Source organism: Pollachius pollachius (genome assembly GCF_949987615.1).
Source record: "Pollachius pollachius genome assembly, chromosome: 7".
Taxonomy (NCBI): Eukaryota; Metazoa; Chordata; class Actinopteri; order Gadiformes; family Gadidae; genus Pollachius; species Pollachius pollachius.
Window position 1 is genome coordinate 3,468,397 of NC_136940.1, and position 17,761 is coordinate 3,486,157.

The 17,761-nt window shown below is 48.1% G+C and overlaps 3 protein-coding genes across 3 annotated transcripts; 2 read left to right on the forward strand and 1 right to left on the reverse strand.

Moving 5' to 3' along the window:
* Positions 1–255: 255 nt before the first annotated feature.
* Positions 256–6,192, forward strand: LOC307077917 (uncharacterized protein). The gene is made up of 5 exons (XM_079739431.1): positions 256–415; positions 1,475–1,765; positions 2,307–2,879; positions 3,738–3,951; positions 5,439–6,192. Exons 2-5 carry the CDS (start codon positions 1,486–1,488, stop codon positions 5,671–5,673), a joined length of 1,302 nt encoding a protein of 433 aa, XP_079595557.1. The 5' UTR covers positions 256–415; positions 1,475–1,485; the 3' UTR covers positions 5,674–6,192.
* Positions 6,193–8,381: 2,189 nt separating this feature from the next.
* On the forward strand, positions 8,382–13,563 carry ndufs7 (NADH:ubiquinone oxidoreductase core subunit S7). The gene is made up of 8 exons (XM_079739402.1): positions 8,382–8,477; positions 9,227–9,263; positions 9,570–9,644; positions 9,736–9,856; positions 11,180–11,359; positions 12,205–12,251; positions 12,703–12,791; positions 13,337–13,563. Exons 1-8 carry the CDS (start codon positions 8,417–8,419, stop codon positions 13,432–13,434), a joined length of 708 nt encoding a protein of 235 aa, XP_079595528.1. The 5' UTR covers positions 8,382–8,416; the 3' UTR covers positions 13,435–13,563.
* Positions 13,564–14,703: 1,140 nt separating this feature from the next.
* On the reverse strand, positions 14,704–17,125 carry gamt (guanidinoacetate N-methyltransferase; the record flags this gene model as incomplete). Its single annotated transcript, XM_079739554.1, has 6 exons — positions 14,704–14,844; positions 15,413–15,523; positions 15,640–15,707; positions 15,814–15,877; positions 16,007–16,152; positions 16,951–17,125. The coding sequence occupies 6 exons, from the start codon at positions 17,123–17,125 to the stop codon at positions 14,704–14,706; spliced, it is 705 nt and encodes a 234-aa protein (XP_079595680.1).
* Between the last annotated feature and the right edge of the window lie 636 nt (positions 17,126–17,761).

Consider the following 17,761-nt stretch of genomic DNA (forward strand, 5'->3'; position numbering starts at 1 on the left):
CTCGGGGGAAAGGAGAGGTTTGGAGAGGTTTCTCCTTGTGAAATCCCGTGTGCTCCCTGGTACTAGACAGAGCCAGTCCGGCCCCCTCCCCACCCCCTCCCCTGGCGTGGGGTGGTGTGTGTATCCGCTCCGGGTTGATGTGCTCCATATGGTCCGGGACTGCGCGGTACCCGGAGTGGCTGGAGGGGGGCGGGGCCACTGCGTAGTATTTGGTCCTGGTTGAAATTTGATTCAGAAGTTGAGAGGACTGTAGGACCCAAAGCGAGCGAGGGGGAGGGAGACGCACACACACACACACACACACACACACACACACACACACACACGCACACACACACACACGTCGACCGGACGCTATTTTTCTGCAATAATAAAAGAAGCTAAGACGGACCCAGCCATCGCTACAGTCTGAGAGGTAAGACTTTGGGATGATCCCGGTGGACTGGTGCTGTTTTTTTAATAAAGCTTATCTGTAATCGATGCTAGATTTGTTTTGTCTGGACCGATACTTTTGTTTAATGCGATAACCATGCATGTGTGTGTGGTGGCAGAATAGAAAACTACAACGTGATCAATACATGGCGATGGATTGTGCGTTTCTTTTGTGGCTTCTCACATCGACACATCCTCTACTTTGTCTGTGTAGCCTCAAGGCATATTGTAAGACTGTCTTAAATCTATTCCTCAAAGCGTCCGTTTGTCTTTATAATGGGAATGGGATCGATACATAGTGTTTCCATCTGCAGCTGAACCGGTCCAGGTCCGGGCTTTAGTTGGGTTTCTCTGCTGACTGGAGTCCACGCACATTGCCTGTTGCGTGTTTTTTTCTTTCACTGCGTTTTTTTTTTACCTCCATCGTGCATCCAATTCTTATCCTTGCCCATTTATCACGGGCAGAACCAGCGTCCATGCAAACGCACTTTTCGTTATCAACGTTGCGTATCGTAGGCTATATTGTAAATTCTAATACAGCCTTTACTTTAAGACGTGCGTGGTTCAGACGTGCACGTTGTGCGTGTGTGTGTGTGTGTGTGTGTTTGTTAAGTGGAAGGCGTGCCCGCGCCTCATGCACGCCAGATCCCCCCAAATTCAACCCCCAGATGTTGGGACCCCGTCATGGCGGGACGGGCCGGTCGCTCCTTAAGTAAACCTCACCTAGCTTGTGTTTTTATGTATTTCTGTGTAATGCAGAATATGAGAGTATGAAAGGACCCTGGGTGGAAAGCAAACGCTTTGATTTATTTATTTATTTTTTTTAGGTGTTACGTGTGTCAATGAAATGTGTGACATTATCATTGTTTCAATAGTTACTCGTTAAAAGTCATTTACATTTACATTTAGGGTATTTAGCAGACGCTTTTATCCAAAGTAATTTTGGAATCCTTGGGGACCTTTTTTTTTTTTTTTTTAATTGTTTTTACTTGTTATCATACTCGATAAACCCAAAAAACCAAAACGTCTTCGCGCCCTACAGACCGTGCGACCATGAGCTCCACGGGGCGTCCGGCCGCTCACCCGCAGGACGGGGCAGAGATCGACAGCGTCAAGGAGTCCATCAGTGACATCATCAACCAGCTGCAGGACATCGACCCGGCGCGGCTCTCCTTCTCCCCCTTCCTGGACCTGGACACCCAGATCTCGCTGGCGCCCGTGTCGGACAGCCCCGAGTCCTCGGTGGAGGAGCTCCACTCCTCACCCCACTCGGTGACCGGGTCGCAGCGGTCACTGGAACCCGGGCCCGGACCCGCAGCCGATACGCGCAGAGGTGGGTTACTACGGTAGTGTTTCTTCCACGCGCACTTTTAGGGGGGCCACTTGTGTTGGGGGTTTGCTTATATTATACAAAAAGAAAAAAATAATGGCGTTTATTTGTTTTAAACCTTTTGTTTGTGTTGATTGGGTAGAATGGGGTTAACCCTAACCATAACCCTTAAAAAAACATAATAATTATATTACTAATAATTTTTAAAAGTAAACAAAAGGACTTGGAAATGATGTGCCAGTGCACCCAGGGTCATTTCGACCAACAAAACCTGAATAATATACAAAACCTAGCCCTAACCCTGAGACAACAAAATAGTTAAAAAGGGCAGCGTTGTATAATGACTTTACGGAATTTGCTGACTGATGAAAAAAAAGGCAGATGTGTTCTAAATGAAATCATGAGATTTGGTATTTATGTCCCTAACCATAAAGAACAAAGCATGAGAGCTCGTTCTCACGCAGTGCGCACAGGAAGCCGTGCCAGCCGTGTTTTGAATACCCTGATTTGAATGCGCTGCTCCGACGTTTGTGTTTGCGTCCAGTTCCAGACGACGGCAGCCGGCCAGACGGCAGCGGGGCGAACCATCCGGAGCAGGGAGCGCCGGAGGGGGGGGGGGATCTTTCCAGCGCCGTTGCCACGACGGCGCACCCTTTGGAAGACGCCTCGGAAAACCGCGTCGTCGCTCCCGACCCTCTCCCCTCCTCCCCCTGCGCCCCCCCAGCTGAAGACCTTCCCAACGGAACGGACCCGGCGCGGTGGGCCCGCAGACCCCCAACCCCACTGCAGCCGCCCCCCGCCGACGAGGGCCGGCCCCTGCTCGACGCGCCCCCCGACACCGTGGAGCTGGCCGTCTGGGTGGAGTCGGGGGGCCGGGGCCGCGAGGCGGTCGTCGCGGCGACGGACGGCGTGCCGCCGAGCGGTCGGCGCTGCTGCCGCCGGGGGGGCCGCGTTCCCGCCCTCGGCGCCGCCCTGGCCTCGCTGGTGTGCGCCGCGGGGATCCTCTATGCACTCTATTTCTACGTCCCCCTCAAGGCCCCGCGCTGCCCCGACCTGGCCAGCCGCCTGGTCTTCACCCTCGGCTGCTGCCTGGTGGCCTCCCTGCCCGTCCTGCTAGGTAGGGAGTCTGGGGGTCTATGGGTCCGGGAGCTGGGGGTCTTGGGGTCTATGGGTCTGGGGGAATGGGGGTCTGAAGGTCTGGGTTCTGGGTGTCTGGGGGTCAGACTAGGCTGGTCCCGTCCCTCACAACAAACCAAGCCAGCAACTCCCTCTGCTATTAGCCGATTATAATAAAAACTGCTTTTTATTTGGGAGGATTGAAGAGATTCAGGTCGTCTAGTCGTCCTAAGTACAGGAATGTGGAATGAGTCCGGTGTTTTTAGGTTTTATCTTCGTTTTTTAATTTGATTTGGTTTTCTGGAACCCAAAGCTTTGGAGGATTCACCGAGCTTCTGGAGGGGAAGCCATACTTCCTCTTCCTGTCTGTAGCCTTAAAAGGAGACAGGAGATAGAGAAATGGGGGAGACGGAAGGAGGGAGACAGGGCTCCTCTCCCTGTCTGCATCCCGGTTGTCTCCCAGGGTTTACTGGCGTCCCGACCGGGAAGGCCAGGAGGTGCATACAGGAGTACGGCCCAGTGTGACCGAGTTTATTCAGTCTAAGAATGCCACAGTTGACAGCTTAATATGGAAAATAAATTCACGCTGTTTATCAGAAAGGCTGAAGCTTTGTGTGTGAGTGTGTGTGTGTTAATGTGTTTTGGGGGGGGTGGGGACAATCTTCCAAAAATAGAAAATCCACTTCATGCCTATTCCCAATATCATCTGGAGCGAGGCTGTCGGCAGCGTTTAGGCCGTTCCAGGAGTGTGAGGTCCAATCGATTCGTGGAAAGAACCGACGCCTGGCGTTCCGTTCAGGAAGCTGTCTAACCATCTCCCCTCTCTCCCCCTCCTCCCCCCCTCTCCCTTCCCCTTCAGCGATGCTCTCCGGCTGGGTCTGCCAGTTCTGCAGCGGCTCCCTGGAACCCGTGGAGCCCGTGTCCAGGCGACGGGCCCTCCAGAGGCTGTTTGTCTCCTCCTCCCTCGAGCTGCTGCTCCTCTACGCCCTCAACCTCTTCCTCATGGCCTCCCAGCTCCCCCAGAGGGACCTGCACCTGGTGCCCACCGGCGCCGCCATCTTCTTCCTGGGAAGGTGAGGGAGGAAGGGAGGGAGGGAGAGGGAGAGAGGGGGAGAGAGAGAGGGAGAGGGAGAGGGAGAGAGAGAGAGAGAGGGAGAGAGAGAGAGAGCAGGAGAGGAGAGAGAGAGAGAGGAGAGGAGAGAGAGAGAGAGAGGGAGGGAGGGAGGGAGGGAGAGAGAGAGAGGGGGGGGGGTGGAGAGAGGGAGAGAGAGAGAGAGAGAGAGAGGGGGAGAGGGAGAGAGAATGAGAGAGGGGGGGAGAGGGGAGAGAGGGAGAGAGAGAGAGAGGTTGTGATAGAGGGGAAGAGGAGAGAGACAGAGAGAAGGGGAAATAGGAAGGGAGAGAGAGAGAGACCAGGATATAGAGACTGGGAGTGTGAGAAGGACGGAAACAGACTGAAAGATTAACGAGTGAAAGCTAGAAAGTTTTAACTACCCGTTAATAGTTGATGATAAGTAGGTGAATGGACAGATACGGAAAGAGAGAGCGAGAGAGAGAGAGCACACATGGTGTTAGAGATGGAAGGAAGGAATCACTTCCATTCCAATTCTGAGCGTTGCAAATGTGCAGGATTTGATAACAGGCTGATGAGGAGGGGGGGAGAGAGAGACAGTGAGGGAGATAATGGTGATTGTGACGGTGGGGTATACAGAGAAACAAGAGTTCTTTACCAGGGGTGAACAGACATAGGGAACTCCCAGAAATAAACCTCATCACTCTAACAAACAGCTCTGCAACCACTAATTGGAGAATAATAACGTTATACAGAGAATCTTGCACATTAACATAAACAATCGTTTAGGAACAGGACAGGAATAGATGAGTTTAGCTGTTGGATTGTAGTGTTTATCGACCTCTGAATACAAAATGCCAGTGGAATGGAGATGATGTTGGTTTTCATCGCTTTTAAATGTACCAGAACTAATTATTGAGTATGAGAATACGCTGGTTCCTGATTTAAAACAACATATTTAAATGAAACCTGTGATTTCCATCCTTCACCGTTTATAAATAAAAGTGAAACCACGTATTCTCGGTTAACACAGGAAGCACTGCCTTTGAACAAAGTAACGGAAGAGATAATTATTTAGCCCACACAGAGAATGGTGGTGTCGGGGCACAAAGCAAAGAATTACAAAGAGATAAATAAAGAAAGAATCAAAACAAGAATCATACAAAGTATACACAGAGAAAACATGTATACAGTATACACACACACACACACACACACACACACAAGGGTATGGGTGTCACACAATAGATTAGGTCGAACGTCATGATTCATTTTTGACAGATGATCTCTGCAGTGTGTGGATTATTGTGACCAACACTACCTGTGTGTGTGTGTGTGTGTGTGTGTGTGTTTGTCTGCGTCTGTGTGTGTGGGCAGATACATACGCACATGCAGACAATAACATGTGTCATGTTTCATAATCCTGCACAACAACGTCATTTTATCTCATTTTGTTCATTTTGTCTCATTTCCTCCCCCCCCCTCCAGACTCGTCTACTGGGCCAGTCTCCACGGCTGCCCCACCTGGCGGGCCTTCGGCGCGGGCCTGACCACCTTCCCCCTGCTGGCCATGGTGGCTCTGAATCTCTTCTTCCTCTACAACCTGGGCCTGGAGTACCCCGCCTTCCGCTCGCAGGACCTGCTCCTCAACCAGGACACGCCCTCTCTGTGGTCGCCGGGGGCGACGGCCGCCAAGCCCAACGCCACCCTGGACAATGTGTGAGGAGGAGGAAGGGAGGAGGGCGACGAAGAAGGCGGGGGATGAAGGGGAAGAAGAAAGAAGGAGGAGGGAGAGGGACTCTCTTTGTGCATTTTGAAGGAGGAGATCCTTCTAGAAATAGGCCATTTCTGTGGTCTGCAGGCCGGCTTTGGAGGCGGCCATGACCGGTCGACCTCGGAGCTCCTGCGATGGCTGTCTGCTTCGGCGTATACAGGACCTTCTCTGTTCTTAATGTGGATTCCCGCTTATTATCTGAAGCGCCGCGAGAGTCCTTTTTTTTTTTCTCGCTCTTGCTTGTGGCCAAAAAAAAAAAAAAGCCCTTGAACTCCGAAGTTCTAGTCTTAAACGTTTGTCCTTTTAAGCCATTCCAGTAACTATATTTAATGTTTTGAACTCGTAAGCGCTCCAGAGCTTTTGCTTTTTTATACGGATTCATTTGGTTCACTGGCAGAAAACCTTTCTTATGAGGAAGCGTATTTTTTATCGTGCCAAACTTTTGTAAATGAAATAATGATGATAAGAATAAAGGCCATTACTTTGACAAGTTTACATTTTATTGTAGTTTTATATGTAATTTTCCCCAATGTCTGCAGCTGACGTGTATTACGGAGTGAGATGTTAAACCCCTACCTGCTCATCAATAATCAAACTAAAATGTGCCTCCCAGCTCTCGACCAATGGCCACAGGGTAACCAGTTCTTCTGGTTACCCTGTGAGATCAGGTAACCTGATCTTCTACGCCAGAAGAAGACCCTATTCTCCCTGACTACCCCGGTTCTCCCCGCTGTTAAGAAATGCCCCACCAGAGGAAAACCCGAGCCCCACGTACTCCCACGAGGCTGCAGCCCTGTTGCTTAGTGCTGGGCTAGCAGCCCTGTTGCCTAGCGTCGGGCTAGCATCAGCGCTTGGAGCTATGGGGCCCTGCTGGCCCCGGGCCCAGTAGGCTATGACAGCTTCATGAAGATAATTCATGAATAATGAGAGAGGGCGGGGAAGGGGTTAGTCAGACTCACCACACAGAGGGAAGCAGAACTACTCCCGGAAAACCAGACCCATCCCACACACACTTTGCTTTTTCCTCTGAGGGTGTAACAGGATGAAATTAAAGGGCACCACCATTTAAATTACTTAGCAGGGTTTGAACAGAGTCCCTCTGCTCCGGCCTGCTCAGTCTGTCTGGATGCAATATGATCTGGGGTCTGACTGTAGTTTAAAACCTGTGGATAAGAACAGCATGATGAGAGAATTGGGGGTTTGCTCTTTCCTGATGTGTTTTTCTTTCTATTTTCTTACATGTATATTTAGTCTTTGCGATTACAGCCAAAGAAACGTACAAGTGAGTCTAAAACATATAATCCATATTGTGATTATAAATACAATGCAAGTACAGAAATAGGTTTGATGGAAGAAATAACATTGAGATGCAGCAGTTGTGTGAGAGAATCAGAGTTAGTATTAGACACCAGTATTTTTTTGGCTGGTAATTGACAAAAGGTAGTCCTTGTTTGATGTGGCAACAGAAAAAGTAATGCAACACAACCAGAATATCCAGCTAATTCTTCGTCCCTGGCCTTGTTTCAGTGACCTGTATCTGTACGATGCTGTGCTCAACATAGCAAATATTAGTTTTTTGTTGGCTATGTTAATGTCAAGACTATCACAACACAGTGCTTTTAGTGTTAGTGTTGAATTGGGCCTATATCTCCTAAACAAAAACCCTTTGGATCAAAGAAGCTGCTTAATAATACAGGATATTTAGAGACATTTATGACAAGAAAAATTAAAGCATGCATGAGATATATGTTGTTTACTAAAGGTCTAACTGATAAACAAATATAAAAAACAATATTAATTTCCTCTTATGCTTTGGAACAATATGTAGAAGGTATCCTGAAAATATTCATCACTACAGCTCAACATTCATGACCCCTGGCCCTGGCCATCGCATGGATACATCCAAATTAAATTCCTCCTTAATGCATCTAAAATCCCAACATAGCTCAATTAGGACCACAGGGCTCCTCATTGTGCTTTAACAGTGAACTACTATAATCGTGTGTTGTTTATAGTATGAAGGGAGACAGTGGTTTCTGTTGTAACATTTCCAGTAGATAATTTAGACTAAAAGATTATCTGGGTAGTGTCCAGAAGTGTTCTGTCGAGCTGCCTGTGACATTAGCTAGGAAATACCATTTATGATTACCTTTGATTTCAAGGAATATTTAATGGTTAATTTATTCATCAGGCAATGCTTGACAATGACACTTTTCACCTCATGCTTATGTATCCCTTTTCATGATAAAACTATTAGTGACTTTCTAAAGCACATTTTCGTTTAGTTCAGTTTTATCCTTGTTTGATTCCTTTTCGACGTCTTCCAATTTCGTCCAGATTTTGTTATAAACCGCCGTACCTAATGAAAGGGAATAGCCATCTCAAACGGACTCAGATGACACTAAGTATATAGCCCAAAATGTGGGTCATGGATGGCAGACGGTTTTGGGTGGAGCCGTGGAGCTAAAATATAACATATAATAAACTTTTCGACAAGTCTGGATGATCAGTGCGGGGCCCAACAGCGCCCCCTTAGGCCAACCCAGGTCCTGCACCAGCTGGGGGGCCAACAGCGCCCCTTCAGGCCCACTCAGGTCCTTCACCAGATGGGGGCCCAACAGCGCCCCCTTCAGGTCTACTCAGGTCCTGCGGCAAGTCTGGGTGATCAACAGCGCCCTCTTCAGGTCCACTCATGTCCTGCACCGGAAGCAGCTTTCTCACAACTATACTTTCAAAGATGGCGGCGCTTGTTGGTAAGTGATGTTTTGACTAAAATCCAAAGGAATTTGTTCCAATATTTGTGTGTTTTATCAACGTGGTATTTAGAGGGTGTGTGCATATTCTATATATGGATGTTTTATTCGTTGTATGTCGGCGTCAGAAGAATAGTTTGCCCGGTTTCCGTCACTGCGCAGGCTGACCTTGCTACGTCTGTTAGCAGCAGAGGCTGCTTGAGTAACGTTACAGACATTCGGACCTTGTATAACCACTCAGCCTTCACTTCTGTGCAGAATAACAACACAAGGCCGATTCAATGTGCTTCGAGATAACATTGTTATGTTTTGTCATTGTGCTTTTCCTATTCAACTGTCATCCCATGCAAATGTCATCGTATTTGATATTGACTGTAAGTAAAAGTGCACCATGAACCTTTATGCAAATGCGTTGACGTGTGCTCGTCCAATACAATGGGATTTGTTATGTTCCTTGTCTGGTGTTTGTTATTATTCTGGCTCTGGATTTGGAGCTGTGATGTCCTGCTGGAAGTATATGAAGCTTATTTCATCAACAAAATCACCTCCTTTTAAGAAAAAATCCTTCATCACCTTTTTATTATATCATTGACAGGTATCACATTTAAAAGTTATCTAAATCATTTTGAATCAAGATATTGACGTGGAAATATTTTGTGAATGTACCCCCTTGTGAAGTAGTTGTTTAACCATGCGGTAATCACAAAGAGGAGTTTGTTGAACTAAGTTGTTTCCTTTCTCCCTCCCAGCACCTCGACTGGCCTCATTAGGCTGCTTCTCAACAAGGTAAATCCAGGCTAATCCTTTCTTTGATTGAACTCAATCCAACTCCCTCCCCCTATGAGGGCAGAGTTTATAGAGCTCATTGACCTTTTATTCAGTATGATTCAATGCATTGGGTCTGTATGGTTACACTCTTGTGTAGTAGTTAAAAGTTAGGGTGTTTGACCCCTAAGCCAAAAGGTTCTGGTTTCGATCCCTATTGTCCACGGCCGGCCTGTAGGAATCCTTTAGCTTAATTCACTATGTCACTCTGGATAATAGTATCTACCCTTAAACATGATTTAAAATATATTATCTTGTGTGTTCCAGGTCTATTTCTTATTTTGCCCTCCATCATCAGAAGTGTCTGCACCACAGCGCTAAAAATGAGACCGCCACTCACAGGTGAGCTCGACAAGCCCCACCCACCTCTCCATTCCAACCAATCGCGCTGGCCCTTTCTCAGAAGGCTCACTGACTCTGTGTCTTGGTCCAGTATTGTCGCGGTGAGGGAGAAGAGCACCGCGCTGGCTGCCGCCAAGCCCACAGCCGTCGCCAGCAGCAAGGGGGAGTACGTCATCACCAAGCTGGATGATCTGGTCAACTGGGCACGCAGGGTGAGTCCCCCCCCCTCAGGCTCAGCCGGGATCTAGTGATGTAGTGCCACACCTCCCTCCCTTTGCCTGAATGAGCGCTGGTCTGCACTGCAGTATGGATCAGGCACAGACGCTGAGCATGATTGGTCAACGTTGTGTATTCAGGGCTATCAGATTGGATAAGATGGGTAATACAATCATCCCACAGTTATGTAACAACAGCAGCACACTGATGCCTGAGCAACAAGGCTAACACCAACTTACTCCTCAATGGCTTGCATCTACAATAATGCAAGTCATGTCAATCGCTTTGGATTCGTGTGTGTCTGCTAGTGACAAACTGGTACATAACCGCAGTTAGGGTTAAGATACACTTTGAAACCCTTATCATGTCACTTATTTAGGGGTTAAGGCATGAGATATGCAAGGCACACAAACTTAGAGTTGTTAGGCAGGATTATGAAAAGGTGTGTGTGTGGATAGATCTCACACACACACACTAGGTGGCAATGTTCGCAAAAATCCACCTACTGTAGACAGTCAAAAAACAAATAAGACAGACTATCATGTGTCAAATGATCCATTAAAATAAAGAAAACATTATGCACATTGCATGACGTGGAAGAATTAATCATTAATAAAGTATACAATCATAGAAGGAACCGATAACCTATTGTCAGGATTATGTACCGAATCCCACATAGTGTCTGGGGTCTGTACTCTGGCTCTCTGGCGGAGGGCCCTGTCGGCTCCCCTTAGCGCGTGGCGCTGATGTCTCCTCCCCCCCCCTTGACGTCTCCTCCTTCCTCCTGACGTCTCCTCCCTCCTCCTGACGTCTCCTTCTTCCTCCTGACGTCTCCTCCTTCCTCCTGACGTCTCCTCCCTCCTCCTGACGTCTCCTCCCTCCTCCTGACGTCTCCTCCCTCCTCCTGACGTCTCCTCCCTCCTCCTGACGTCTCCTCCTTCCTCCTGACGTCTCCTCCCCCCCCCCTTGACGTCTCCTCTTTCCTCCTGACGTCTCCTCCCTCCTCCTGACGTCCCCTCCTTCCTCCTGACGTCTCCTCCTGACGTCTCCTCCTTCCTCCTGACGTCTCCTCCTTCCTCCTGACGTCTCCTCCTTCCTCCTGACGTCTCCTCCCTCCTCCTGACGTCTCCTCCCTCCTCCTGACGTCTTCTACTTCCTCCTGACGTCTCCTCCCCCCCCCCTTGACGTCTCCTCCTTCCTCCTGACGTCTCCTCCCTCCTCCTGACGTCTCCTCCTTCCTCCTGACATCTCCTCCTTCCTCCTGACGTCTCCTCCCTCCTCCTGACGTCTCCTCCTGACGTCTCCTCCTCCCTCCCCAGAGCTCCTTGTGGCCCATGACCTTCGGCCTGGCGTGCTGCGCGGTGGAGATGATGCACATGGCGGCGCCGCGCTACGACATGGATCGCTTCGGGGTGGTGTTCCGCGCCAGCCCCCGTCAGTCCGACGTCATGATCGTCGCCGGGACGCTCACCAACAAGATGGCCCCCGCGCTACGGAAGGTGAGGGCGGGGGTTGGGGGGTGGGGGTCATGTGACGCGAGTGGCCTGGAGACCAGGGTGGGGGCGTCAACGTTAAAGTTTTACAACCGACCCCCTTCAGACAGACCGCTCCACGGCCAGGGGATTTATTTTTGCAAATGCAGTCATTGAAGAGCTCTTTGCAAAGCTCAGTGCATAGTTTTACAAAGTCGCGTTTCCTGTAGTTGGTTCGGATCACCTTCTTACCTAAAGCGAACCAAACTGTAGTCCACTTTGGAGCGGGCGTAGACCTTCGTTTTGCAGCAGACTGTGGTTGCCTTTTCTGGTGCACCAGAGTTCCTCTGACCTTATGCCAAACGAACCGCCGCTGAATCGGAGGAAACGCTCCATGGTTCGGTTCAGATGGAGCCGGCAGCTCACCCTATCTCTCTGCCCGGTTCTGTGTGAAAACGACCAGATGCAGACTTTACTCAGTCGATAGCCAACCCTGATGGATACAGGCTGATGAGTGCTTGGGGAAGTGGAGGAAAGATAACAGGAGAATGATTAGCATATGACAAATTGTAAGTTGAGAGGAATTTGTGTTTGCTGTGTTCTAAAGCCAATGCTCTGAGGCCTTCCTAGAGGTACAGGATGCCCTTTATTAATGCAGAGCTCCAACAAGTTTGTTCAAGAGATAATGTACTGTACAATGTAGAGGAAAGGTGGCGGTACCTCCTCAAGCACTTCTTAGAGAGCTTATCTCTATCCTATAGGCAAGTCGCTACTACAAAGAGAACAGGTATATGAAAATAGGGGGATCAACGTGTTTCGCAAGAATCCAGTGTGGGGTGAAACTATCTGAAATGGATTTCTTTTCCCGGTAGGTGTACGACCAGATGCCGGAGCCCAGATACGTCATCTCCATGGGAAGGTAATGCAACTCTGCACCTGTATGCTGACCTTCCAGACCCTTCCCCCCTGTCTGCTGTTCCATCTCGTGCTGTGCCTAGTCTTATCTACAGAGGCTCCTCCAGCCGGCCTCCTCCATTCCTTTACAAATCTTTGGCAACTGTTCAACATTTGTAATCATTGGCTCTCCTTCTGTCCCCTGAAAATATGTACTCTTTTTTAGCAATTCCTCTGGTATCCCACTCATTATTACATAATTGTATGCACTTTATTTACTACTACTACTACATATATACTACCACTACTTCAAAGTTAAAGTATATGAAAATTATATAAATATATTCATGTTTCTTAAAGGGTCAGAGCTAGGTTAGGCACTCATAACTGTCTGAATGTATTCACTATTGTAGTCAGTGTTACACAACACAGGTTGTAAGATAAGGGCTAACATTGAAGGACTGTTTTATTTTTAGCTGCGCCAACGGAGGTGGATACTACCACTACTCCTACGCCGTGGTCCGAGGGTGTGATCGCATCGTACCGGTCGACATCTACGTCCCAGGTAGATTCACCGTTACCTCCACACCTAGAGCCATTCACGTTTTAAAGAAGGGAATTCGTGACATTTAGGTGAATTCTTTCCTAAGCAATTTGAGCAAAAGCGGTTTCTACGATAGGGGGAAATTATGTTTATTCTAGACTGAGATGCACCACTATATCAGCCAGAATGTGTTTGTATTGTAGATTGCGTAAATGTGTTTAATGGGATTTCCTCGTCGGCCCCAATCTGCTGTGCTCAGAGGCATGGTGACATACCAGTATCAGCCAAGACGTTTCTTATTGTCTCTCCCTGACTCCAACCTAGCCATGTGTTTCGGTGTCAGTACGTTTCCAAGAGAAACGTTTAAATAGACAGAGAAAAAAACGCTTGGACAAGGTACAGTGTCTTTTTATAGCTCCTGTTACTAACCATCGTGTGGCGAACAAAGAATATTCTGTATTCAAAGAAAATTGCAGCAATTTTCTTCTTTCAGTCCAATAAACATGTCACGATGACCTTTTGTGTGGACGACTCATTTGATATGCATTCCCCTCTCCCGCCACCAGGGTGTCCACCCACGGCTGAGGCCCTGCTCTACGGGACCCTGCAGCTGCAGAAGAAGATCAAGAGGGAGAAGAAGATGAGGATCTGGTATAGGAAGTGAGCGGGAGGCGGTGTGGCGGTGTGTACATGTTTCTTTCTGGGAGGTCTGCCAGGCTCTGCTGTCCTGGGGGGCTCCTCATCCATGTAGAGATTCACTAATTAACTTTAATAAAGTCGTGCTTGTCAGTTACTTAAGACTTGTGTCTGGGTGTTTCATCGTTCAACACTGAACTGTGGTCGCACAATGGATTCTAACGTGAGATTATATTAATCATTCAGGGTATTTGTTTTATCGGTTATAAAACAATGTCCAAATTCAAAATGCTACTTACCAAACCAGTATAGCGCTGGTGTATGTGTGCGTTTATCTTTATAGATGGTGTGTGTTTGTGTGTGTGTACGTGTGTGCACGTATATATCTGTGTGTGTTCAGCTGTGGGCTCATGTATTGGTCCATACCCAACCTTCAGATCTACCCCTTTTTTCCAGGGACCTCGTTTAACCGAATACCGCTAGATGATTAGACCCTACAAAATGTAATCTTTTGCTAATGAACAACAACTTCATTGTGACTTTAGGCTGATCCAGAGTCTACATTATCTATACCTCTGACTAAAGAACACAGCCTTTTCATCCTGTCTGAAGAGTTTCTTGTTTTTTTAGTTTTTTTTTAGCCACTCAAATCATCAATTAAAAATCAGTGGACAGCGCATGGGTCCTGTTAGAATATTACTTTTTTCAATTGAATTCACAGTTAATAGGTCGCAACCTCCACTTCATTTTGATTATGCTCTATGAAATGCTTATCTCCACACATTAGCAAATGTTCTCTTTAAGTCTCCATGGCTAGTTGGTTAGATGGTGCATTGGGTTTACTCTCAGGAGGTTAAACTTCGGGCCACATTCGTGTCAGAATGTTAAAATATCTCCAGAGAAAGGCAGATGCAGGGGCATTTTCAGTTACTCTTTTTTTTTGTATGGTTCTGAACATCTATAATTAAAGTCAAAATGTGTAACATTTGAACTAGCTTGAACTCTTAGATAACCTGGACACATCTTTAGTCAATACTGATTTCAATTGTATCAAAATCACATATATAACTGATATATTCTATAAATAGAAAATGCTGGCCAGCCCGTACCTTGCTCACTGTTTACAATATTCGTATATTATTTCGGTATTATTAACCAATTACAAGAGGCTTCGAGCAGGAGTTCATACTTTTCTACATTTATGGATTCGGGGGTCAAGGCGAAGATTCATTCTGCAATATCAAAATCCAAGCAGATAAAAAAACGCTGAAGCTAGTCAGTGTGGTTTGGAAGGGCTTTACTCTTTAAGAATGGTGGGAGTGATCATCTTGTTGAAGGAGTAGTATTTGCATTCAGCTGGGGCTACAATGTCCATGGTGGTGGTGGAAATCTTCTCCTTCTTGAACCCGGCCTGGAGCAGATGGGACATCTGGGTCTCCTGAAAAGTCATAGAGGAGGCAGTTTAATCCAACAGGGTGTGTGTGTGTGTGTGTGTGTGTGTGTGTGTTTCACTCCATTCACCTTGATTTTTTTCTTCAAAAAAAAAGGTTATGCGGGACATATTCATTTGTCAGACCCACTGCTAATCAGTAGCTGTTGAGGGCTAGATAAAAGGGTTACATCGTTGCACACAAACGCATTTAAACTACACATACGTGTGAATGTATTCCTGGAAAAGGCTTGAGCATCCTATATCGGGTTTATTTACAGATACCCGTCCAGTCATTACTACCAATGGGTACTGGCTGATATGTCAACTCTCTGATGCAATATAAACCCTGATGTAGGTGAATCATTTATTTACATATCCCTTGTAGGTAAATTATCATTTATTTACATATCCCTTGCCTTGTAGACAGACAGGGCAAGGGATCTTTTTTTTTGCCCTGCACACTGTAGACAGACAGGGTAGTGGGGTGAAAGAGAGGGAGTGGATTTGGTAGTCTAATCTGGCTTTTATCAGTCAGAACACAATACATTTACAGGTGTAAATGCCACTGGCCCACCTGGAACATGGTGTCGATGTTGTTGAACTTGGCCTTCAGCAGGTCTCCCCAGGAGGTCAGGTTGCAGTAGGTGAGGACGCCGCCGGGCTTCAGCAGCCTGTGGGCATGGGCCTGAACACGAGGGAAACACACGACGTCCACTCAAACCACTTAACGATCTCTGCTGAATCACAGGTGAGTGTGTGTGTGTGTGTGTGTGTGGGGGGGGTGTTGGTTGGTGGTCTTACCCCGATGAAGTCGAACTGGTGGGTGTGCCACTTGTCCTCAGAGAGGGGGTAGGTGTCGTACAGAATGCCTGTCGGAGAACAACGGTGAGACCGTTAACAGACGCCACGCCATCGGACAAACGCACTTACAGAAAGTATTTTCCGGAGTCCTGTTGTTCTCGGTCGATCCCATACCGTCAAAGTGGTTGTCGGGCAGGGTGGGCACGACCTCCTCCCAGAGACCTTTCAACGGGACAATCTGTACAAAAGAAAGCAGTTACATTGTTATTCTCAAGAGTTGTGCACTGGTGGAAGCCACACACACACACACACACACACACAGCCTAGGAGACTCCCCCACCCGCTCGGACCACACATTGTCACCCACCTTGTGTGGCTGGGCCTTGGCCCACTCCTGCAGCCGGGCGAACACGCCGTCGTTGCACTCGATGATCCAGTGCTCCTCGATGGGGAAGGACTCGACCTTTGTGGCGGCGATGGCCATGCCGAACCCGATCTCCAGAACCCGGCCCCCTTTGGGAGGGAGTGAACACGCCGCATCAGCACAGGCAAAACAATTAAAGGCGTTTTGATATAAAACACGATTTGGAAGAGGGGACCCGGGTCTCGTTTGGGATTGGTAGCCCCCCCGATGTGGACTGGACGGTTCATGTCCACGATGGATGGCTAAAAAAGAAAAGAATGTGGGGAGTGCCCATAAGGGGCATTTGGTCGTAAACACGTGACCCTTGCGACAGTCGAGGGGGTTGATCGCGTGGACGAGGAGCGAATGATATAAATAGTTCTGGTAGCAAGCCATTTATTGCAAGTTGGACCCCAAACTCATCGAAATTGTGTTTTTGCACGCGTCTTTGCACATAGTTTTTGCACATAGTTTTTGAAAGGGTTCATGCAATGTCGCGAAGTAAGAGCGCTTCAGTGTCGGAACAAGTATTTCAGTGAACCCATTAATCCCGTGTCACGGACTGTAAACAAAAGAAAACTATTTTCGAATTAAAATTCTTGTCGCGTCGAGTTGCACTTTTTTTTTAACCCTTGCAGCACAAACGGGGACTTCTCAGTGGTCTTTCATTCACACACATGGGGCCCCCGTCGTGTCTAATGCCCTGGTGGGTAGAGTAGCACCTGCCACCAACACTCACCCTCCTGAGCCTCCACGTTGCGGCTCACAACTTTCGACCACCCTGCGACCGGCGCTCTGGGAAAACACTTTAAACTTTACGCAATCGTACTACTTTACGGACTGGACATGCGACAACTAAAGTGTCCCCTCATTGCATCGCCTCTAGGGCGGTCAGGGAGGGTTTGTACCTTTAGACGACGCTACGGTCGCCAGGGAGTGCATGTACGGCGTCTCCCAACGCTCCATGACGGGCTTGCCCAGGATCTCCAGGTGGGTGTCCGCCTCGTTGTACCCGGCGCTGGCGTCATGCCACCCCTGTTTGCAGTCCTCTCCCTTGGTGAATATGGGCGCTGCGGTCGTCATTGTGGCTGCGGTTGGGTTCTGTTTGGTGTCAAATCTGCGGCCGGGTCTGTAAAAGGGGTAGACTCCTTTGTCCACTCGTTCGCAAGAGGAGGGACTCAACCCTGGCAGCCGCGATTTAAAGGGTCCCAGAAGTGCTGACTGGGCTCGTCGTCCGCGTAACGTCAAGGGGCGCTCACCAGGGGTCACGGTGCGCGCGCCTTCCAAGGCGCAGACTGACTTCAGACCTGCTCAATGTTGTTCCATTTGAATGAATACAGAAATCACTGTTGCTTGTTCCCCATTTACCCATAATGCGTTGCATGGGTTGATTTCCATCCTGGTGTCAGTTTGAACTCTTTCCAAGAGCCGTGCCGGGGAACCCGTTTTCTCGTAGATAGTAACGGACAGCAGCTGTCAAAGGCCAGCTGACAAAGGTCAGGCCCGGAAAATGCACCCAAAAGCCTGCAGCAGTGGCACTATGAATTATAGGATTTCTCTTTGAGACGCTGATGTTTTGTTTTATTCAAGAGTATACATGCTTTCAAAAAATAACAATGATATGTATGCAAAAAAAAACCCACGTCATTTAGTAATGTGGATACACTGACCATTCAGAAATACTCATAATTAATTCCACTCAGCTAGAAAAGTCTTACA

Excerpts from the sequence above, each read along its gene's own strand:
- LOC307077917 (XM_079739431.1), top strand. The coding sequence starts at position 1,486 with ATGAGCTCCACGGGGCGTCCGGCCGCTCACCCGCAGGACGGGGCAGAG. Across the intron at positions 1,766-2,306 it reads CGCAGCCGATACGCGCAGAG|TTCCAGACGACGGCAGCCGG; the intron begins GTGGGTTACTAC and ends GTTTGCGTCCAG. Across the intron at positions 3,952-5,438 it reads GCCATCTTCTTCCTGGGAAG|ACTCGTCTACTGGGCCAGTC; the intron begins GTGAGGGAGGAA and ends CCCCCCCTCCAG.
- ndufs7 (XM_079739402.1), top strand. The coding sequence starts at position 8,417 with ATGTCCTGCACCGGAAGCAGCTTTCTCACAACTATACTTTCAAAGATG. Across the intron at positions 9,645-9,735 it reads AATGAGACCGCCACTCACAG|TATTGTCGCGGTGAGGGAGA; the intron begins GTGAGCTCGACA and ends GTCTTGGTCCAG. Across the intron at positions 11,360-12,204 it reads TGGCCCCCGCGCTACGGAAG|GTGTACGACCAGATGCCGGA; the intron begins GTGAGGGCGGGG and ends TTTTCCCGGTAG.